We start from the raw sequence: 24363 nt of genomic DNA on the forward strand, positions 1-24363 counted from the left end.
AACTCTTGAATGCAGGTTATCTGGACCTGCTTTGAAGGAAGACTAAAAAACCCAAACTCTATATTACAGATCACTAGAACAACTGCACAATACCATCCCATGAGTGTAAATTTCTTTTTACCTATATTGGTGGCCAATCCATACTCTGAAGTATGAGGAGCCTCTTTATATGTTGCCATCGAATTAGTATAACTGCAGATGTTATTCATATAAATGCCCAATTGTATGCTTTGAATCTTATTACAGTAATTACTTCCATAATTTCCTATGGCAAGTAGTTCAACAGGTTAATTATACACTTTTATTACCAAATTCATATATATTTCTACACTAGGTAGCTTTTGTTTGGCATACCTATGTAACATGCTTGACAGAAGCTAGTCAATTCAGCTTTATTGAGGACTACTTAAATGAACTTGCAATGTTAGAAAGCCATCAAAAATGACACAGAATTCAATGCACTGGACTAAGAGTAAACAAGAATATCAATAAATTCTTAGTAAAGAAAAATAGAGTATACCTTACCGAAAGGAAGTGTTCTTTTCTTTTTGCTTTGGCAAGATTATCTGCGGTGCAGTTTGCCCAGCTGCAAAAGCAAAGGTGCTAAAGATGGACTGGGGATAACGGAACTTCATTAGCTGTTTCCTAAATATTTCTACCACTTCAGGACTTACTTCCTCATCAAATGCTACTTTAATTAACTGCAAATAAAAAGACATAACAACATGTTAGAGACTGGAAATAATTTAATATGGCAACTTTTGAAATCAAAGAAAATGAAAAAGATCCCACAAAGGAAGTAAAATAATATATTAATAAATAAATAGAAATATGTATATGTTACTGATTATGGCAATTCATGTTATCTATTTTTACTTTATTTTTTAATATTATATTCTAATGCCAAAATATCTCCATTCTGTAGTATCTGGAATTCCTGTAAAATTAAGACAAAACATCTGAGCAAATCTAAAAAAGTAGCTTTTGCACTAATGTTTCTACATTAGTTAAAACACTAGCCATATTTTTTTGCTACATGGGATGGCAAGGGCTGGAAGAGTTCTGGTGGGCTAGGTCCTTGAGGATAGACAGGACAACACTGGTAAAAAAAAATGATACTCTGATTTAAAGACTCTCTCACTATACTATAAAAGTTTAGCATTTAAAAATTACCACAACTATCCTTCTATATTCCATTCATTTCAATTCATTCCTCACCTTGCAAAGCCTAGAGAACTGTGCTAGTAGCGAAGCATGATAACCAAATCTGACCCTTGGAAAAGGAAGTGCTTTGCATTATCTTCCCTGATCTCTCTTCCCAGTCAAAATATGGCTTTTATACAGTTTAAAGGGAGCCCTGTCCCATGATTCTTAGCCAGAGGGATGATGGGCAGCTCTTATATCTTGAGGATGAGTAATAAAGGAGAGGGAAAATGAGGGTCTGTAAAAGGGACAAAAAGAACTCCCATGGTGAGGGTAAGCAAAATAAACATTTCTGACATATTTGTTATTTTATAAGTCCCAAGATGAAGTTACTGTTTATATGTCTCTTGTTTGCTGTACACAAGGCATATCTGATCCTTCATTTTCATTTCACTTACTTTCGTATTTTCTCTCCAAATGGCTAATAATTCTGTTGTTCTAGGACCTCCTTGAAATGAGGTCTTGAATATTTAGGGGTCACCCCGATATGACATTTTAAATACATTAAAATAATATAGCTGTAGCCATTCTCCTTCGATAATCATAATTAACACACAAAGCAGAGAGGGGTCTATTTCATATAATATTGAACTCTGGCTGTTAGAAAAGGAACAGAAAGTAAACCATTTGCTGGTTGGTTTTGTTTTTATAACCTAAAACGAAACTATGTTAAACAAAAGCAGAGATTATATTTGACCAGAGTCCAGAACCAGAAACTTTGAGTTGTGTCTGTATTTAGCATACTACTGAAGGATGTTAGAAATTTTATTGTTTCTGTTAGTCTCCAAAAAGGGCTTTGGAAAACAAAAGGCCTCACAGTTACTGTTCTACTTGAAAGGCATATAAGAGCGACTCCTTAAATTGTTAATTAAATCCATTCATTTGTATAGGATAATGTATATGAGATAAAAATGATGTTACACAGTGTCTATTCAAAACACCAAGAAGAAAAAATTGGTGACATATTCCTAAATGAAAGACACTCCATTTTATCAAATTGTGATTTTTTTTTGTCCTGAACAAAGTAATGAACTTTTGTAGTAGTAACCAGATCTAGCTAAACATTTCATGTTTTGAAGCCCCACATTACATAATTTTAATTCTATTGATTACAATTCTTGAAGATTTTACCTTACATTCCACTTCCCTTCATTTAGGGACTCATCATAGGCCAGATTACCTCATACACTAAATTTACTGTAGGGGGGCTCCTGGCTCTGGGGAAAAAAATCTCCAGAGGATTCCCATCCCTCCAAACTGTCCTGTTCTACATGCCTCTGAAGAATAGGCTCTGGGGCCTGTCCCTAAACTGGTAAATTTTCAGGAATCTGTACAGATTGTGGGGCTCCACCAAAGGTCAGGGCCACCTATGGAGAGGCCCTGTGCTTCTGGATTAGCTCTCGACCACGGTGATGCCCCAGGCTCCATTTCAACTGTGCTACCATGGACTTCCTCCTGCCATGGATCCACCCAGACAAACTGGTGAGTGGCAGGGAGCTTATTTTTTCCAGATAAACTCCACAGGGATGGAGGAGATTTGATGTACATGTGTTTTGACCTGCCCAGACTCAATTTGCTCTTCAGCAGACACTTTGGATCCAAAGATTGTCCTCCACAGGGTCCAATGGAGGGGTGAGGAGTGAGAGAAACAGGCAGTGAAAACCATTTATGCTCCAGTGTGTGCGCGTAGGAAAGCACTTCCGGGTTCCTGTGAGATGCTGAGACACCTCCAATACCATTGACTTCACCAGGAACTGAGGACACTCAGCCGCTCCCAGGGGTCAGGGTGTTAGTTGCAGCAGGTTATTTTGATGAGATCATAATTTCAGGTGTTTTACAAAGTATAAGGAATAAAGCACTCCATTCTACCTGAAATGATGCTGAGGTGATCTGAAGTCCTTCCTGCATATTCTGTTGCAGCTGGTTCTGTATAGTAATCTTCTTCTCCTTCATAATAGATGCAATGGGAAAGCTCCGGATCACTGTCTGTTCTCCAGCTAAGTACCACAGAATCATTTACAGACATGTTAGGTCATGGAATCATAACTGATTTAGTTACCGTATATACTTGATCATAAACCGGTTCGTTTATAAGCCGACCCCCCCCCAAGATGGATAAGTAAAAATGGAAAATTTTTATGACCCATTCATAATCCGACCCTATAATTCAGGGGTCTGCAAACTTTGGCTCCCGGGCCATCAGGATAAGTCACTGGCGGGCTGAGATGGTTTGTTTACCTCGAGAGTCCGCAGGCAGGGAGGTAAACCTAAGTAAACAAAGTGTCCCGGCACTCCAGCTGCTTACCCTGAAGGGCCGGGACGGCAACTGTTGGAGAAATTTTTTTGTGGGGAGAAGCTGGGAATCAGGGGAGCAACCCCTGTGACCACCCCCCACATGACCCCACCCCAGCCCGGGACCCCCACATTCTCCCCCTCCCATCCCTTCCCACCTTATCTGGGGAGGCCCAGGGGAAGATGTCTCTGGCCTGGCCGGAGCTGCTCCGGCAGGCTGGGCAGTGTGGCCGCAGCATGCTCCTCGGGGCCACATGGGGCGGCGCAGCTGCAGCACGTTCCAGTGGGCTGGGCCGGATGGCACGGCCGCAGCGTGCTCTGGCGGGCTGGGTGGTGCGGCTGCAGCCTGCCAGACCCAGAGCTGCAGCTGCTTCGGAGGCTGGAGGGAGAGCAGCGTGGCCAGAAGTGGAGAGACTCTGGCCCTGACTCTTCCCTTCTGGCTTCGCTCCCTCTCCTTGCCCCCTCTGTTGGGGGGAAAGGGGTGTGTCCCACCTCTCCCCATCTCTATATCCGTTCATAAGCCGACCCCCTTCTCTTATGCTTCCCTTTTTTACAAAAAAAATTCGGCTTATGAACGAGTATATACAGTATATTTTACTGTGAACAGGTGTTAATGAATGGGTGCAAAGAAATGGAAGATAAGGCAAATGATCTTGGCCAGAAGGCCAATAACAATCCAGAATTCACTTTAGGCAAAAGGCTTTAAAGCAGGTGATAAATTCCCAAAATATGACATACAACCCAACATTCTGTTAACTAACATTCAATTTTCCTATTTGAAATTAATTAGGATGATTGGAAAAATATTTTTTCATTCTCTCTCTTTCTAAATGGTGGAAATTACAGAAAGAACTATTTTGTTGCAGGTCCAAAAATCAGTCTCTAACTACTAGTAATTTGTCATATTACATTCTGAAGTTCATATATAATTGATATGCATTAGTTTCCTTATATAAAAACTATGAACTTTATGTATTTACATTTTTGCTTGATAAATGAATTTGTTTAATAAAGTAACCGAAGCAGAGATCTCAAAACAAGAAAATCTGATCTTTAGAACTACTACATTTCCCATGACATAATTAAACACAATACTTAATCCAGTAATGATTGTTGAGGGGAAAAAGTAAACTCCATTACACAGGGTTTCCAATATGTCCAAGATAATTGCTTTTTCAATTTCTACCATTCAGAGTCACTCCTTAGTTTTTGATCACTGCACTTTTATTAGTCTGTGCTATTTTTAAAAATGTTTGAACATATGCAGACCTTTGAGTTCAGGAATTTATCTCCCTCTTACTGTTAAAGTCCTCAACTACAAGCCCCCATCCTGACATGGCTCATCACTTGACACTAAATTTTAACCTTTAGTCGTTAATGATATTTTTGTACTTCTGTAGAACACAGCGCACTTCTGTAGGTTTCACAAATCCTCCATAAAGTAGCATTTTACAGATGAGGAAAGTGAGGCACAGAGAAACTAAATGACTTGTCCAAATCAAACAGCAAGTCTGTGGGAATGCCAGGAATATACCCAAGAGTCCTGATTGCCAGTCTTCAGCTTTAACCACTATACAACATTCCCTCACTCTTGTGATAACACTACTGAACTGTTTCAGCTTGTAAAAGTGACACCTTAAACGACTGCTTCTGACTGCTTCTTGGAGCAGCTAGCCATGGTACCCACAAGAGGAGAGGCAATTTTTGATTTAGTCCTAAGAGGAGCACAGGATCAGGTCCAAGAAGTGAATATAGCTGGATTGCTTGGTAATAGTGACCATAATATAATTAAATTTAACATCCCTGTGGCGGAAAAAACACCACAGCAGCCCAACACAGTAGCATTTGATTTCAGAAAGGGGAACCACACAAAAATAAGGAGTTAGTTAAACAGAAATTCAAAGGTACAGCACCAAAAGTAATATCCCTGCAAGCTGCATGGAAACTTTTTAAAGACACCATAATAGGAGGCTCAACTTAAATGCATACCCTAAATTAAAAAACATAGTAAGAGACCCAAAAAAGAGCCACCGTAGCTAAACAACAAAGTAAAAGAAGCAGTGAGAGGCAAAAAGGCATCCTTTAAAAAGTGGAAGTTAAATCCTAGTGAGGAAAATAGAAAGGAGCATAAACTCTGGCAAATTAAGTGTAAAAATATAATTAGGAAGGCCAAAAAAGAATTTGAAGTACAGCTAGCCAAAGACTCAAAAAGTAATATCATTTTTTTTTTTAAAAAGTACATCAGAAGCAGGAAGCCTGCTAAATAACCAGTGGGGCCACTGGACGATCGAGATGCTAAAGGAGCACTCAAGGACAATAAGGTCATTGCGGAGAAACTAAATGAATTCCTTACAACAGTCTTCACGGCTGAGGATGTGAGGGAAATTCCCAAACCTGAGCCATGCTTTTTAGGTGACAAACCTGAGGAACTTTCCCAGATTGAGGAGTAATTAGAGGAGGTTTTGGAACAAACTGATAAATTAAACAGTAATAAGTCACTAGGACCAGATGGTATGAAATTGCAGGACTATTAACTGTAGTCTGTAATCTATCATTTAAATCAGCTTCTGTACCAAATGACCGGAGGATAGCTAATGTGATGCCAATTTTTAAAAAGGGCTCCAAAGGCGACCATGGCAATTACAGGCTGGTAAGCCTGACATCAGTACCGGGCAAACTGGTTGAAACTGTAGTAAAGAACAAAATTGTCAGACACATAGACGAACATAATTTGTTGGGGAATAGTCAACATGCTTTTTGTAAAGGGAAATCATGTCTCACCAATCTACTAGAATTCTTTGAGGGGGTCAACAAGCATGTGGACAAGGGGGATCCAGTGGATATAGTGTATTTAGATTTTCAGAAAGCTTTTGACAAGGTCCCTCACCAAAGGCACTTAAGCAAAGTAAGCAGTCATGGGATAAGAGGGAAGGTTCTCTCATGGATTGGTAATTGGTTAAAAGATAGGAAACAAAGGGTAGGAATAAATGGTCAGTGTCCAGAATGGAAAGAGGTAAATAGTGGTGTCCCCCAGGGGTCTGTACTAGGCCCAGTCCTATTTAACATATTTATAAGTGATCTGGAAAAAGGGGTAAACAGTGAGGCGGCAAAATTTGCAGATGATACAAAACTACTCAAGATAGTTAAGTCTCAGGCAGACAGTGAAGAGCTACAAAAGGATCTCTCAAAACTGGGTGACTGGGCAACAAAATGGCAGATGTAATTCAGTGCTGATAAATGCAAAATAATGCACACTGCAAAACATAATCCCAACGATACACATAAAATGATGTGGTCACTCAAGAAAGAGATCTTGGAGTTATTGTGGATAGTTCTCTGAAAACATCCACTCAATCTGCAGCAGCAGTCAAAAAAGCGAACAGAATGTTGGGCATCATTAGGAAAGGCATAGATGATAAGACAGAAAATATCATATTGCCTCCACATAAATCCATGGTACGCCCACATCTTGAAAACTGCATGCAAATGTGGTTACTTCATCTCAAAAAAGATATACTGGAATTAGAAAAGATTCAGAAAAGGGCAACAAAAATGATTATGGGCATGGAGCGGCTGCCGTATGAGGAGAGATTAATAAGACTGGGACTTTTCAGCTTGGAAAAGAGATGACTAAGGGGGGATATGATAGAGGTTTATAAAATCATGACTGGTGTGGAAAAAGTAAATAGGGAAGTGTTATTTACTCCTTCTCTTAACACAAGAACTGGGGGCTACCATATGAAATTAATAGGCAGCAGGTTTAAAAAAAAAAAAGGAAGTATTTTTTCACACAATGCACAGTCAACCTGTGGAACTCCTTACCAGAGGATGTTGTGAAGGCCAAGACTATAACAGGGTTCCAAAAAGAATTAGATAAATTCATGGAGGATAGGTCCATCGATGGCTATTAGCCAGGATGGGCAGGGATGGTGTCCCTAGCCTCTGTTCGCCAGAAGCTGAAAACGGGTGACAGAGGATGGATCGCTTGATGATTACCTGTTCTGTTCATTCCCTCTGGGGCATCTGGCATAGGCCACTGTTGGAAGACAAGATACTGGGCTAGATGGACTTTTGGTCTGACCCAGAATGGCTGTTCTTATGTTAAGCATGAACAGAAAGCTCAAAGTATATTTTTATTTTACGTAAATAGGACCCCAAAGGCCTACTGTGACATGGGAACAATGCTAAAATTCAGTACCTAAAAACTCAGGTGAATATTTGAATTGCAGATAAATTGAACGGTAATATCAAAAATAAATATCATATCTAGTGATAAAGTCAAGAATCTAGGTGCAGGGTCTATTTCTGTACAGATGATTAACATGAAGTAAATTAATACTTAATTGAATTCTTAACAGTTTTTTGTTGGATAGATGTGTTTTGATGGTCTTGCTTAAATAAACTGCAGGGCCAGATCAAAGCCTCATATATCTGCCAGACCATACATTATTTTGATTTTAGTAAGAAAGACCATACCTAGCTGATCATGAGGAGTGCCTTTAAATATAATTCTGTACGTGGTAAGGAACAAGGCTCCTTCTGCTGGGAGAATGTGGGGACCTCCGAGCAATCCTCCTGTTGCTTCCTCTCTCCCATCAGGATCCAACAGCACACGGAGACCTTCACACACAAACTCTTCTCCTGGCAGCAAAGCTGGTCGCAGAATCTTAGGCTGAGCCCAAATATAAGAATTTTAAGTATAATGTACAGTATAACACTGGAATCTACCAAATTGGTATTTGACATGAAAAAATTTAAATACAAAATTGTTATGAGATTGACTCTGCGAGAGGCTAAGTTTGGACTCAACTCAGTGAAATGGGTCTTAATAAGTAGTTGGCATGCAAACACTTCTTTATGTTCAAAAGTTTGGCTCTGCTACTTTCATATTTCATAAGTTCATATTTCATGAGACCAAAGGCAAACACTTTATTTATCACTGGTGGAAAATTTCTTGATTATACTGTTCAGTGATCAGATGTCTCTTCATAATATTAGAAAAAGGAAGGCTGAAGCCACTTCAAACTGTGTACGATTCCAATACGTGTAACCAATACAAACACCTTTTATAATACTTACCTTCTGTATTGGTGGTAGTCTTCTACTCTCTCGATGGACGGCCTCCAGAGTCTCAATGTGCATTGCTACGATCCCTGGGAATCAGTGACACCATAAATTAAACCTCACACAATATAAGAAAGAGTAAAACAAACTAAATATAACTCCACTGTTTTGACATCCTGGAGTTAAACTGTCAAGGAAAAATAGAGTAGATGTCATCAATGGCTATTTGGAATTCATCAATTACAGTCTAGGAAACAAACCCTTAAACTATACTGAAAACAACAAACCAAAAATACACTTCTACTGGAAAATATCAGTTCCCCAGAGAAAGGAGAGACAATTTTGCGAATTTACATTTCTTTTTAAACCAGTTCTTACCTGGTATCATGCAATGAAGGCTCTTGATGTGATCCTGTGTAACTCCACTCTCTGTACAAACTTTGTCTATAAACCTGGTGATGAAGCGCACAACTGCATTGGCAATATCATTGTTCTCAGAGTCTTCAAACCCACTTTCGGTGTCATAGCTCTCTGCAACACTGCCGGCAATACTACAGAAGAAAAGGAAAAAAAAAACGCTAGTGTAAAATATCCAGTTACCTAATCATAATACACAGAGAATAACTACCGTATAATTTTTGTCTAATAAGTCTGCTGTATTCAGTGTAGCTAAATATATAGTCCACTTTGCCTCTACACTTCAAGCACAGTTTCAGATACTAACAATATAAACACCGGTGTATGCTGGTGCCATGTCTACAACAGCACTCCCACTGTTGGAGCTGCACTGGTAATAAATAAAGAAGTAGAAAACTTTCCTAAAAAGTCTAGTGTAGACAGGAACAGTTCCTTAGAAGGGAAAATCCTTGAAGTCTGGTCCCACGTCTCCTCTTCATTATACTTAGCATCATTCTCACAAACAGTAATCCATGCTCAACAAAGAGAAGGTTACTCACCCTGTGCAGTAACTGTGGTTCTTCAAGATGTGCGTTTCCGCGTGTGCTCCACTCTAGGTGTGTATGCATCTCATGAGCCTCAGATCAGAGATTTTAGGTAGCAGTGCCTGTTCAGCCCACACACGCATCCCATACAGTCCCATGCTCTGCACCATAGCCATACAGAGCTGTGCAGGTGAACTACCCTCAGTTCCTTTTCTCCCGCCAAGTTCCATCACAAAGAACTCTGAAGCAGAGGAGATAAGAGGAGGTAGTGGAGCACCCATAGGGACAGTCTGTTTCTTGAGTGTTTCTTGTTCTTGGCTGTGGTGAACAGGTCTTCTGCGTGATGCCCCAAAATCAAAATATGCAGTGGAGTGTAATGGGCTCTATTTCCCATTTGTGATCCTGTGAGATGTGTCTACTGAGGGTATCTGCTGTAATGTTTTGCATGCCAGGGAAGTAAGCTGCTGAGATGCTGATCTGATTTCGAATGCACTAATTCCAAAGCCTCACTGCTCCAGAGCAGAGGGAAGATGATCTCGCTCTCCATTGATGGTTGATATAAAACATGCATGACATGTTGTCTGTCATGATCTTCACGTATTTGTCCTGATCAGTGGAAGAAAATGGAGACAGGCATTTCTGACTGTTCTGAGTTCCAGTAAGTTGATGTGTAGCATGGACTCAAGAGGTTACCTCCTGCCTTGAGCAGTGAGTGTTTAGATGGGCTTCCCACCCCAAAAGAGATGTGTCCTTTGTTATTACTGACGTTGGAGATGATTGAGAAAAGGGGACCCATGCACAAAATTGTGAGGGTTCTTCCACCAGTTAAAGAATTTTTTTCATGGCCAAGGACATCAAGAGTAATTCGTTCAAACTCTGTTTGATTGGTGAATAAACAGTTCTGAGCCACCCCTGAAAGCAGCTCATGTGCCTTATCACAAAGGCATCAGCTGCCACGTGTCCCATGGAGACAATCTCTAGCTGATGTTTGGGGGCTGATCTGGACTGTAGTGACTAAACTGGCTAGGGCTTTGAACCTGTGTGAAGGGAGATATGCTTTGGCCACTACCACATTGAGGTAAACTTCTATGAACTCCAAACTTTGCACTGGGATTAAGGTGGACTTTTGGATGTTTAATTGTAGTTGGAGTCTGAGAAATAGGTCTAGGGCCCTCTGAGTGGCCAGTGAGACTTCACTGTAGGAGAGTCCCTTGAGCAAGGTATGGGAAAATCAGAATTCCATGTCTGTGAACACGAGGAGCCATCACTGAGAGAAATTTTAAGAACACTTTGGGTGCAGAGGAGAGACCGAATGGGAAAGCCCTGTATTAAAAATACTCTTGACCGAGAGCAAAGCGTAGGAAGCGTCTGTGGAAGGGGTGAATCGCTACATGAAAGTATGTAGGTCAAGGGCTGAGAACCAATCCCCTTTGTCCAATGATGGAATTATTGCTGCAAGAATTACCATCTTGAATTCTGAATCTGCAAATCTGTTGAGTAATCTTAGATCCACAAAGGGTTTCCAGCCACAATTCTTTTTTGGAACCAGGAAGTACCTGGAATAAAATCCCGTCGCTCTGTATTACATAGATACTGGTTCTATAGCACCCAAATTCAGGAGGGAGTCTATTTCCTGTCATAGGAGGTGCTTGTGAGAGGGGTCCCTGAAGAGGGATGGGGAAGCAGGGAAGTAAAATGGATGGAGTGTTCTGTTGAAATGATCTCCAAAACCCCCATGTCCATAGGGATATGTTCCCAAGCTCAGCAGAAGTGAGAGAGGGGGTCACCAAAGTGAGGGAGACATGCGGATTGTTGAAGTAGGTATGAATGGGGATGGTAACTGAACACCTCGACCACCCTGTCAAAATTAGTGTGCCAAAATTGTGGGTTGTCAGGTCAATGCCAGAGAAATAGGTGGTCTCTTCTTTTGGAACTGTTGTCTCTTACGCTGGAGTCTGTAAGGTACCTGGGAGGCAAGAAACAGAGTGGGACAAGACCTCTGTGCTGTCTGGGACTTTCTAAACTTTCTTTTTTGTGAAAAGGTGTAAATTTGCAGAGAACACAAGTTGATCCTGAGTTTTTCAAGGTATGCAGGGACTTGTCTGTCTTTTTCGCAAACAGCTTCAATCCATCGAAGGGAAGATCCTCAATTGTATTTTGGAATTTCCCTGGAAGCCCCGAGAGCTGCAGCCAGGAGGCCCTCCTCATTACTACCACTGTGGAAATAGAATAAGCAGCTGTATCAGTGGCACCCAGAGAGGCCTGCGGTGATGTCCTGGCCAGCAGCTGACCCTCTGCAATGATTGCCTGAAATTGGTCCGGCTGCTCTGATGGAAGATGCTCAATAAAGGAATTAAACTTCAAATAATTAGTATTTCACCATGAGGGCTGGGTAGGCGGTGATCTTAAATTGTAGAGTACCCCACGAACATGATTTTTGGCCAAATAAGTCAAGATGATTTTGGTCCTTGTCATATGGTGTTGATGTAGGGCGGTGCTGTCTTCCACATTTGTTTACAGTGTTAACCACAAAGGTGTTGTGGGAGGGATGAGAAAATAAAAATTCAGAATCCTTAGAGAGAACATATTTTTGTCCACCCTCTTACAGGTAACATAAGAATGGCCCTACTGGGTCAGACCAAAGGTCCATCTAGCCCAGTATCCTGTCTTCCGACAGTGGCCAGTGCCAGGTGCCCCAGAGGGAATGAACAGAACAGGTAATCATCAAGTGATCCATCCCCTGTCACTCATTCCCAGGTAAGCTGTATTGTGGCTGGGGTATGCCAAATTATTTTCTATCAGAGCCTCATTAATAGGCAGCACAATGTGGGCAGACAATGATGTAGGCAGCATGTCAAGCAGTTTACATTGTAACTCCTTAACCTCCTCAAGTAGAATTTGCAAGGAGTCTGCTATACTTTTAATGAGGTCCTAGAACTGTTTGAAATAATCAGCGAGGGATGCTGGAGGAGGCAGGAGGCATAATGATGTTATCTGGGGATAAGGAAGAGATATTAGTTGTTGGAGTGACCTCCTTGTCCACTCACTTCCTGCTCCTCAAAGGTCTCTTCCTGTGGATCAGGCACCCTAGAGACAGAGGCTGGTGGGGATTATCTGCCCTTCTCCCAGTGAGAAATACTAGGGGCCCTGGAGAATTGTTGTAGTTAATCTGCACAAGGGTCCCAGTACAGCCAATGAGAGAGTGCATATGGCATGGGTGGGAAGCACCCAAGGGTGTCCATATCAGTGGGATGGAGTATGAGGATGTCCCTCAAGAAGATGTTCTGATTCCCTCAGGAAGGAAGGTCCCCTGATAATGGAAAGGAGAGCCATGGACAGAAATCTGGGAGACTGATGAGAAGTCCCCATCATCTTCCTCAATGTCACTTCGTCAGGGAGGGACAGCCTTAGAGATAGGTGTAGACTCCATTGGTACCAGGAAAATTTCCAGAGATCAAGAGGTCCTCAATACCGAGATGGGCTGGTGCCAAACAAAGGAGATTCAGATGTTTGTGTTACTGCCAGGTCCCCTGGGAATCAAAACTCTTGCAGTACTGGAACATTGGTTGGTGCCAAAAAGGCAGCCTGGCAGAAGTAACTGTGGCAGAGAGAGTTGATGGTACTGAAGGTCTTATGCACTACAATGATTGACCAGTAGGTGGTGTCTGGTCTTCTGCAGTGCCAAAGTGCTAGGTACTGAGGGCCTGGTAGACTCTGTCAGTACCAGAAGAGCTGATGATCTTCTCTCTGCTGTTCCAACCAACAGACAGTACTGATCTTCTGGAGCTAGAACCCTTAGAGCCCTTGGCCTTGCTGGTGCTCATGGTACCTGAAGAACCTGCAGCCATGTGGGTACCAAGTTGGAGACCAGTAGGTGTCAAAATGGTTGTCTGAACCAGAGACCATCTCTTTGAGGTAGATTTTCTACCTAGAGGGCTTGAAGACTGCTTCCTATAGTCCTTTTGAGAGGATCCCAGAGATGAATTTTCAATACTCAAGGGGAGTGCTACATTGAGGAGGCTGAGGCAGCTGACTTGCTTGGAGATCATTGTACAGGGTGGGGTCAGAAGCTGGTCAGAGAGAACTCTCCATCATGAGGAGACATAACTTAGGTTCCCAGTTCTTTCTTGCTCTTAATTATAATGCCAAGCAGGAATTACACTTTTGGGGAACGTGTGACTCCCCAAGGCTATGGACATGCCAGGAGTGCCTGTCACTCACCAGGATGGCTTTCCTGCATGAAAGTCAGCATTTCCAAACAGGAGAACTAGGCATGCCCTCCCAGTTCCCCTGAGAGGCAAAAAAAGGTGAAAGGACAATGGTCCTTACACTGTAACTAACTAACTAACTCTCTCTCTCGCTCTATAATTTTTAATTTAAAAAAAATAATTACAACTAACTAATACAAAGCTAACACTAAGGACTAACATTAACTAACTAGTAGATAAGAGAAAAAATACAGTTGAGGTAAGCTCAACTTGGACACTGCTGAGGTGGCTGAGAAGGAACTGATGGCGGTTCACCTACACAGCTCTATACAGATATGGTGCAGAGCATGCGGCTGCATGGGCGCATGCATAGGCTGAATGACACTGCTACCTAAAATCTCCAATCTGAGGCGCATATGCACCTAGAGTGGAGCGCCCATACAGACACTACTCGAAGAACAACAATAAATTACATTTAAAAAAACCCTACATTCAAAGAACAATTAAGTTGCAAAGTCAAATATTCAGAAATTATGAAGTGCCAGAATGAAGGTGGAAACTTAATTCACTTCCCTTGTGCATATGAATTACATTCTTTAATCATATATTGTTTTTTCCATAGGACTCCTGTCTCATTCAGTTACAGAATAGATGGTGCTCAGGTAATTAATCAGGGTTGTGCAGTGAGTGAGGCTGTTTGTAGGACCCCAGACTTAGTTGTTGTGGAAGTTGGAAAGTGTGTACTGACTAAGGCAAGGGATTGCAGGAAGAGAAAGAATGGTCTCCTGGTACAGGCAGTTGACTACTATCCTGGAGAATTGGATTCCACCTCTGACATCGCTATACAGTTCCTATGAGATGCTAGGCAAATCACTTACACCAAACGTTTCACTGGTGATCACTAACTGTGTTCCTCACAACTTGAGAGAGTAGCGGCTTAATTTGTAGAAGGGCCGAGTATTCAAAACTGCAAGTGAAGATAATGGAAGCTGGTTTTCAACATAAAAAGAACTCCTTTGTCTAAAATGATAATACTAAGTGTCCTAATTTATCAACAGTCTGACTGTCCCTATGAAATGCATGTCATTTTAAGTGGTAGCAAAGGATCCCTTATATGTGAGACGGTTGCCTTTCTCCAAGAAATGGCATGCAAAATAATAATTCAAATAATTTGTATTTCGTAGCTGTTCTAAGGAATTAAGAAGAAAAGGAAGGTAGGGTAAGTGAAAAAATAAGAATGAAAACTGAACTTAAAATTTCTATGTAGACTGTAAGCAACTATACAAATTTTAAAGTAAAACTGTACATTCTCTTCAGCAGCAACATGGAGTTGCCAGTCAGCCTTATCTCCTTTAGTATCAAACTACCACATACTTACCACACAATTAGCAATCATTTAAACAATGCCCAAAGGACAAGTACTGCATATAGATTTAAATAATCTCACTGAAGTATGAGAGGATGATAATGGAAAGACATCGTGCAATAACTACTTATGTTTCAGCCTTTGGATCATTCAAGAGCTCTAATCTGTGACACTCCTATTCTCTCACGATCTCTAGTTATTAAACAAAAACATTTGGAAGTGTTGTCATATTTATAATGATACTTGAGAAGAGAACATGGTTTTGTTGGTTTGGGCATTTTACAGAATAAACAACAGAGACACCAACAAATATTTCCAGACTGGATGATGAATGTAAAACTGATTGTGAATTTCTTAAATGATTGCAAGTTACATGATTTCCACAGCCAGCAAAATATCAATCTACACTTCTATTTCACTATTATAGAAAATGTTACTGGTCTTCTCCTAGTCCTGTTGAAGACAATATGAATTTTGCCAATGCCCTACTTCTTAAAGTCCATTTAAATGTACATGGAATCATTTCCAATATTTGCTAGCAAAAAGGCAATTTAATAATTATTACTCTTTTGGTCAAATTTTGATCAATTCAAAGAAAGGAAGAAAAGAGAGTAAGGGTGAGAGCACTTTATCTAAATAAATACCTAGGTATTTAATGTATTTTCAGTGTTCCCTGTCACTAATGGCTACTCCTGACCCCCAAATCTATTATAACTAAGGAGCTAATTGCTAATTCTAGACGATGTGATTTTGTTTATGTTGGTACTAAAGTGCACAGGGAAGGAGTTTTCTTCCTTATTCCTCAATACAAATGAAAAAGTATCATGTTACATGAGAATGACCATGCTAAGCTTCTGGACTCCTTAATATATTGCTCTTGAATCAGTTATCCCAAAAAGAAAAGGTGCACACAGTAGAATTTCTCTGATGCCTTTGAGATTATTTGAAAACAATGTTTTAGGTACTTGAGAACGGGGTGAGCCTTGTTATATCACATTCCCTTTATTTCTTGCAGAGTTTTATATGCTCCATGAACAATAGTTTACATAACACCTGTTATTGGAAAGGTCATAAAATGCTTTACAAATTTAGACCAGCAAGGTGCTCTGCACAGGTGGATCCCTGTGCTTGCACAGAACTTCACTCACTTCACCAGGACTTTGTGTATTTAGAGCAGTTTGCAGGATTAAGATCTTAGGCTAACGTACAAAATGCACAGAATGGTCACATCATCCACTACTGAATTGCCTTACAGCCTTAATTACTATCAAAGGAAATATTGCTTTGCTGGCATAATGTTTTTAATAGCTCAATACTCTGAAACTGCTTAGAGAAGTAAGGATTGTGTCAAAGGAGAAAATGGCACTTTTTGGATGATATTAAAACATTATGTTGATATTACTGGTATTAAGAATACAGAGCACTGCAAACTGAACAGAAGGTTAGAAAGAATATCAGCAGGAATTACAATTCCAAAGTTCCTTACTTTTACATTGTTACAAACGTTAACATAGGACATGAACTTTCATTATTGTAAAGTCCTCCTGTGTTTAATTTTTATAATTAATATAGTATTTTTATTAAAAGGACCGAGTTACATCCCACAATTGCTTACTACCAAACCATGTCTTTTTATTTACGTACCTATTTGTGACAATGCTGTTGCTTCCACTCTCCCAGTCTCCTGTAGCTGATGTTCTCAATAGTTTGTTTTTACTTGTGTCCAGTGGCACTAGCAGGTAGACCATGAGATTAGCAAAATGAATTGCCTGACTGAAAACTGTACTTTCCTCATTCTGTATTAGCTCCTGCTGAGTTTCTTTATTGAGTGTTGGCCATAAACGCAACTGCTCAGCAGCCAGATCCATGGCTGTTTTCTCCTGGTCCAGACCTACAGAATTTTTCTCCTAGAATAAATATTGCCACATAAAAACAATAGATGATAGAGTTATATTATTAACATTAAGGAAAGAGATATTCACATTAATTCCAAAGTTATATTATTAACATTAAGAAAAGAGATATTCACATTAATTCCAAAGTGTTGAACTCTTCATTTCATTATGTAAAAAGTAAAAAAAATAATCTAACAATTATATCTACTTGTAATAGGACTTAAGGATTGCATCCTGAAAAGGATGAAGGTATTGTACTGAAATAATGCAAACAGCATAGTATAGCCAAGTTCAATTTAATAGTTTGATTCAGTTCTAGTGTTTTCTAGCCCATACCATCTTTGTGTATTCATTTTTTGCTGAGTTGGGTTTAACAGTCTATTATATAGCTGTTCTTTTCAGCTTGCAGAGTCAAACTCAGGCAGAGATCAAGCTTTATTTGGATGGAGAAATAAGATGCAGCTAAGCCCTGGTCTACACTACGAGTTTAAGTCAAATTTAGCAGCGTTAGATCAATTTAACCCTGCACCCGTCCACATGACGAAGCCATTTTTGTCGACTTAAAGGGCTCTGAAATCGATTTCTGTACTCCTCCCCGACGAGGGGATGAGCGCTGAAATCGACATAGCCGGGTCGAATTTGGGGTAGTGTGGATGCAATTAGATGGTCTTGGCCTCCAGGAGTTATCCCAGAGTGCTCCATTGTGACCGCTGTGGACAGCACTTTCAACTCAGATGCACTAGCCAGGTAGACAAGAAAAGCCCCAGGATCTTTTGAATTTCATTTCCTGTTTGGCCAGCGTGGCGAGCTCATCAGCACAGGTGACCATGCAGAGCTCATCAGCACAGTTGACCATGGAGTCCCAGAATCGCAAAAGAGCTCCAGTATGGACCCAACGGGAGGAACTGGATCTGATTGCTGTATGGAGAGACGAATCCGTGCTATCAGAACTCTGTTCCAAAAGATGAAATGCCAAAATATTTGCAAAAATCTCCAAGGGCATGATGGACAGAGGCTACAACAGGAACCCACAGCAGTGCCGCGTGAAAATTAAGGAGCTCAGGCAAGCCTACCAAAAAACCAGAGAGGCAAATGGCCGTTCTGGGTCAGAGCCCCAGACATGCCACTTCTATGATGAGCTGCATGCAATTCTAGGAGGGGGCCCAACCACTACCCCACCCCTGTCCGTGGACACCTGCAAGGGGGGAGTCTCATGCAACACGGATGAGGATTTTGGGGATGAGGAAGATGAGGAGGAGGATAGTGCACAGCAGGCAAGAGGAGAAACCATCTCCCAGACCACCAAGAACTGTTTATCACCCTGGAGCCAATACCCTCCCAACCCTCCCAAGGCGGGCTCGCGGACCATGAAGCTGGAGAAGGCACCTCTGGTGAGTGTACGTTTGTAAATATAATATATGGTTTAAAAGCAAGCATGTTTAATGATTAATTTGCCCTGAAGACTTGGGATGCATTCGTGGCCAGTACAGCTACTGCTGAAAAGTCTGTTAACGTGTTTGGGGATGGAGCAGAAATCCTCCAGGGACATCTCCATGAAGCTCTCCTGGAGGTACTCCAAAAGCCTTTGCAAAAGGTTTCTGGGGAGGGCAGCCTTATTGCGTCCTCCATGGTAGGACACTTTACCACACCAGCCCAGTAGCACGTAGTCTTGAATCATTGCATAACAAAGCATGGCAGCGTATGGTCCTGGTGTTTGCTGGCATTCAAGGAACATCCGTTCTTTATCTCTCTGTGTTATCCTCAGGAGAGTGATTATCCCAGAGAATTGGGTAGGTGGGGGGGTTTAGTTGGGTTTGTGCTGCACATTACCCCGAAAACAGCAGCCCCTCCTTTTAAATGGCCAACCTAACGGGTGCTTGGTATTGGAAAGGAGGGCACTCCTGTTTGAAACCACTCCCACATGTTATGAAGGTTGAAGAAGCCGAAAGACTGTGGCTTATCATGGCTGCCTGCAAGCCGAATTCTGTTGCCCGGCCCTGCGTGTGTGACCTCTCACACCAAACCGGCAGGCCCTCAATATAAGACGCAAAATGCGACCTTGTACTGAAAGCACATGTGCTATGTAATGTTAACAGCTTAGTTCACCGTGAAAGAGTCTACCCATTGTTCTCTAAAATGTGTCTTTTTAAATACTACTCTCCCTTTTTTCCCTCCCACAGCTGCAAATGTTTCAATGCTCCCCCTATCATCTCCGGGAGCAAGATGAGAGGTGGCAGCAGTGCGATGAGAGGAGGCAGGATGCAATGCTGAGGCTACTGGGGGATCAAACTGATATGCTCCAGCATCTAGTGGAGCTGCAGGAAAGGCAGCAGGAGCACAGACAACCGCTGCAGCCCCTGTGTAACCACCCACCCTCCTCCCCAAGTTCCATAGCCTCCTCAACCAGATGCCCAAGAACGAGGGGGGGTGCCTCCGGGCACCCAACCACTCCACCCCAGAGGACTGCCCAAGTAACAGAAGGCTGGAATTCAGTAGGTTTTGAAGTGCAGTGGTATGGCGTCTGCGCAGGAAAAAGGCGCGAAACAATTGTCTGCCGTTGCTTTCACAGAGGGAGGGGCGACTGACGACATGTACGAAAAACCACCCGCGACAATGTTTTTGCCCCATCAGGCATTGGGAGCTTAACCCAGAATTCCAATGGGCGGCGGAGACTGCGGGACCTGTGGGATAGCTAAGTCGATGCTAGCCACGGTAGTGAGGATGCACTCCGCTGACTTAATGCACTTAGTGTGGACATACGCAATCGACTGTATAAAATCGATTTCTAAAGATCGACTTCTATAAAATTGACCTAATTTCGTAGTGTAGACATACCCTAATTGCCTGACACAGATGATTTAGTCCAAAGTCCTATGGTGTTCAGGTGAGGCTTGTGTAGATATACATAATTTATAGCACAGCTTAAATGTTCATGTTTTCACATGCTGGGTTCCAATTCAAGCATTTGCTTTCTGTAAACACGGTAGATGGCATGTCAGCTAATTATATGATAGCCCGAGGAAATTCAAATAAAGACATCTGGTAGCTGATATCATGTACCCTCATTTAGCTGGTGATAAAGAATTAAAATAGCAGGGATCTATTCAATGTGGAAACATTTTTCCAAGTAATTTTCAGTACAATTATACATTATCTGGGAATGTGAATATGGATGTCTGCCTGTGTGTCCTCCCTTACAGCAATTTCCTTCCCTCCGCAGCTTTCCACACACCACAAGTGGACAGGGGACTTCCTCATTCAGCAACTTTTCCCATCCCCCTGACAAACCACATGACTGAGGGTGCATTCTCTGCATCTCACTCTTCCCAAGCCCATATGGTTATGTGGATCTATACTCTGCAACCCTCTCTCTTCTCATCATATGTCCTTGGTAGTACTTATATCTCAAATCACATGATTAGGGATGATGGTTCTGGGGAGCTCACATAACAGAAGAGGATAGGGATGGTCCAGTAGATCACACCTGGCATGATGATACACAGCTTGGTGGAACATTCTTATTTTAGTATTTTCTGAATGCGCACATCATTCATCCATTCCTCCATTACAGAAACACTTTCCCCCAGCTGCGACAGTAAATTATGTTGTTTGGGAGATATAAATGATCTGGAGTTAAGGGAGCTGAGTGCTGATGAATCAACAAGGCTAAAAGCTGTTTTCCTGCCTAGCAAAATGTCTCTGAAATGCAATATAAAGTTTGCATACTATAAAGTCACTAAAAGGATTTTTTTTTGCTTAGGAAATTAAAGGAAAATATATTTTAGTGGAATGTTAAAGTTGAGACAGCAATGAAATTCAGAACTTTCCTTCATACCCGGGAATAACTCCCTGTGATGGAGACCTTTGGGTATCAGTGGGTAAAAAAAAATTAAAGTTTTATTATTTGTCATTAATCTGCACATAAATCAAGGGCAATATACTGTAAAGTATGTCCACAAGTTATATTTCACAACTTTGCCCCCATAACTTAGATAAATTTCAGATGCAGATTACAGAACAAAGTTAATAACATATATCTATTTAATGTGGAAATAGTAACAAGAAAACACTACATTTGTAGAAGTGCAGAGAGCCATAAACTTACATCTTCATGACTTTTGTTGCATGTAAAATGTCAGCCACTATACTGCAGTAACATAGTTTTTTTGCACTTCATTTATTTTATATATTCTCTTACCTTTTGTTTCAAACGTATTGTATGATTGTCTTCCCTAGCTGTGAGATACAAGGAACGAACTTGATTTTGCACATCACTATAAAATGTGGTTTCCCAAAACTGTTGGTTAGCCCATATAGAGTGGTCTTGTACACAGGTGTAAGCAAACTGACTAACTCCAGGTGCCAGTTTCTGAAAGCACAGAAATAAGAATATCAGTTAAAATAATCATCAATGTGTATATTGATATATTTTTACAACAGTGGAATATGCAGGCTCAGTACACTTTATCTATGTATCTATTTGGAGTTTTGTTTACTTTAAAAGCTGTACTCACATAAGATCCATTGCAATGTATCCCTTCAGATCTATCATAACACGGCAAAAAGAAAAATTACTTACATGTAATTTTGCTTCTTTGAAGATATCATCTCAAAGGGTGATTCTCATTCTAGAGTCTCGATCTGCCAGTACAAGACAGGGCCTGCTTGGGTTGCACTGGAGGCAAGACTCACGAGTGAAAATCCTGTGATGATGGTATCTTTAAAGAATAATTTTTTAATACAAAATATAGCTTAGCTGCCAAACAGTATGTAATCTTTCACTTTTTATTACTGATATTCTAAAGCCATTCAGTATGAATAATGGATCGTCGAAGAAGTGTTAGGATATTCCTTCATCCATGTAAAGTTTATTCTGTAGTTTTTGTATTTCAGAGTAAGAAATGCAATCATATAATTTCAAATAACCAAGATATTAGCAGAATATCAGATTTCCAAATAAAAATCATGGGTTTGAAATTGAAGCCTGTTCTCCTGGAGTAATTTGATGGAGTGCACTTGGCCTTTGAGGCTCCATCCTGAGGGCCCTGTGGTTCTACTCACTGTGTCCCAAGAAGCAGTGGGTTGAGAGGAAAAGAGCACTGAAGATGGGTCCTCCAGGTTTGCTTAGAGAGGATTCTTCTGAGCAGCCATTTTGAAAACCACAAGAGACCTGGTCCTCCAAGGGCCAGAAGAGCTAGGAACACCCAATCAGGATCCTGCTGGACCACAAAAAAAGGAGCTGCCTGGCCTTAGCAGGTGAGTTTCTGGCTGGGACCAGAGGAGTGAAGAAGGGTTCTCCTCTTGGGCCAAAGAGCCAACTATTAGACAGATCTATAGCTGGCTGAACGTACATAGCTGGGATTGTAGAGAGAGAATAACCAGAAGACACTGGCCCTGAGAGAGGGCTGGAGTTAAAAGGGCCCGGTATGAAGAAGACCAGGGAAATATCAGCAAAGGATTCAAGTAAGCAGTATGTGGACTGCTGTGTATAGGATCCCTGGCTTGGAACCCAAAGTAGTGTGTGGGCCTCGGTTCCCCTATCAGCCATGGGTAAAGTGGCATAAACCCCAAGAAGGGGAGAGGGCTTATATGGGAGCCCAAACAAAAGGCTGAATTTAAAAGGCCTAGAACTGAGGTTTAAGACCCTACCAAGGCAAAGGGACTACTACCACGGAAGGGATTCATTTGGACTTTGTGGTTTAGCTGGCAGCCCCCAGGGTGAGACCGGGGCCACGAAAAGGACTGTGATACAGCACCCAGCTGCTTGGAGGCACTCAAGAGGTGAGTGCCCATTTACAGGTAATTGTCCGTTTGCCATGAGAGCCTGTTAGTTGGAAATTCTAAATTAGAGGCTGGTGGAAGTAAATAACCTTCTCACCATAAGGTCTAAACTCTTGGCATCCTTATCTGCAAGAGCAGCTCTTGCATATTGTTGTCTCAACTTTTCCATGGCTGGTTGGATGACTAGGGAGTGTGGGACAGGATTGGAGAACAAGAACTCTGCTCCCTTAGCTGGGGCAAAATACTGCTTTTCTGCCTTCTTAGGGGTAGAAGCACAGGTGGCTGGTGCATTCCACACAGTTCTTGCAGGTTCCAGTATGGCTTCGTTGACTGGGAGTGCTAGTCAGCTAGATCCCGTAGGTGGTAGAATGTACACAAGCTTGCGTTGAGAGTCCTGGACCTCATCTAAAGGGATTTGGAGCTCTTCTGCTACTCTCTGAAGCAGCTCTTGAAACTGTCTGTGGCCAACTGAAAGAAATGGTGAGGCAGGAACAAATGCCCCACTGGGGGAGAAGGGAGAAATATTTGCTGGTATTGGTGGTACCAAGGATCCGGTTCACCTTTTTCCTCTTCCGTAAGCTCAGGAGGTTCTGATTGGCCTCTTGGAGAGGAGAGGTGGAAAGACTCCCTATTGGATAGCATGGATTCTGAATGCCATTCATACAAGTTCCATAGTCCCCAGTAAGGCCAATTTGAGGGTTCAAATGTAAGTTGTGATTCCCAAGACATTGTTTCTGAGAATGGGTCACAATCAGGATGGATGAGACAGGTAGTAGAAGATTCTCAATCCCCTTTCTGGGCTGAACTGCCTTGGTGGAGGGAACGATGTTCCACCAGTATGTCTGACTCTCCCAATGATGAGAAGGTCCGATCTGGTTCCATTGGTGGTGCTGTCAGTACTGGTGTTGGGAAGCTGCAGCTAATGGATGGACTGGGAGATAGGCTTTTCCCTGGTCTTAGGATCTCCCTGTTGAGGGTTGGTCCTAACAACAGGGGAGACTGCGGCTCCAGGAGGATGAAGATATCCCCTGGAGTGGTGTAGTATACTGGAGCCTTGGAAGGTTGCAGGTTGTTGCCTTGTGCCAGCGGAGTTGGTGTAAAGGAACTCTTAGTAATTGGTGGTTCCTTTTGGGGCTGTGAAGATACTGCATGTGAAGGAGCCTCTGACCATGTGATCACGGCTGGTCCTTCAGGTCCTGATGCTTAGTTTTAGTTGGTACCATATTCGGTGTCAATGGTGGCGCATGGAACAGTACTGAAGGAGCCTTGCTCATATGCGCCTTCTGATCACTGCCATGAAATTTAGGAGAACCTAAATCTTTGTGTCCTGGGTGCAAGGACTTGCCCAACTTGTATGGAGTGGGGAGAGATCCTTTCTCTTAGAACTAGGAGGCGATCTATTTTTACGGTTATGAGAGTACCCCTTATACTAGTGAGAATGCCCAGACAAAGGGTCCTTCCCTTTCCTGAGTCAGACACTGAGCTAGAATGTGTACTCATCAATGTTTCAGCTGATATGCAGGGGGGTCTCCCTGGCTTGGATTTGATTGGGGCCTCATGGAGTGTTCCATTAGGTGTTTCTGAAGCTGGAATTCTCATGCCTGTCACATTTG

The 24363-nt window shown here is 41.8% G+C and overlaps 1 protein-coding gene across 3 annotated transcripts in view; it reads right to left on the reverse strand.

Annotated features, from left to right (window-relative positions):
• The window catches only part of SBF2 (SET binding factor 2), a 555773-nt gene that overhangs the window by 97585 nt on the left and 433825 nt on the right, over positions 1–24363 (reverse strand). For all 3 annotated transcript variants that reach the window (XM_027819477.3, XM_027819476.3, XM_037899793.2), the window contains exons 18-24: positions 21168–21338; positions 16719–16981; positions 8938–9110; positions 8575–8648; positions 7972–8167; positions 3073–3200; positions 526–701 (exon numbers count right to left, since the gene is read on the reverse strand). In XM_027819477.3, the coding sequence (XP_027675278.2) occupies positions 526–701; positions 3073–3200; positions 7972–8167; positions 8575–8648; positions 8938–9110; positions 16719–16981; positions 21168–21338 (1181 nt within the window). The remainder of the gene's footprint in view (positions 1–525; positions 702–3072; positions 3201–7971; positions 8168–8574; positions 8649–8937; positions 9111–16718; positions 16982–21167; positions 21339–24363) is intronic.

Source organism: Chelonia mydas, chromosome 6 (genome assembly GCF_015237465.2).
Source record: "Chelonia mydas isolate rCheMyd1 chromosome 6, rCheMyd1.pri.v2, whole genome shotgun sequence".
Lineage (NCBI taxonomy): Eukaryota > Metazoa > Chordata > Testudines > Cheloniidae > Chelonia > Chelonia mydas.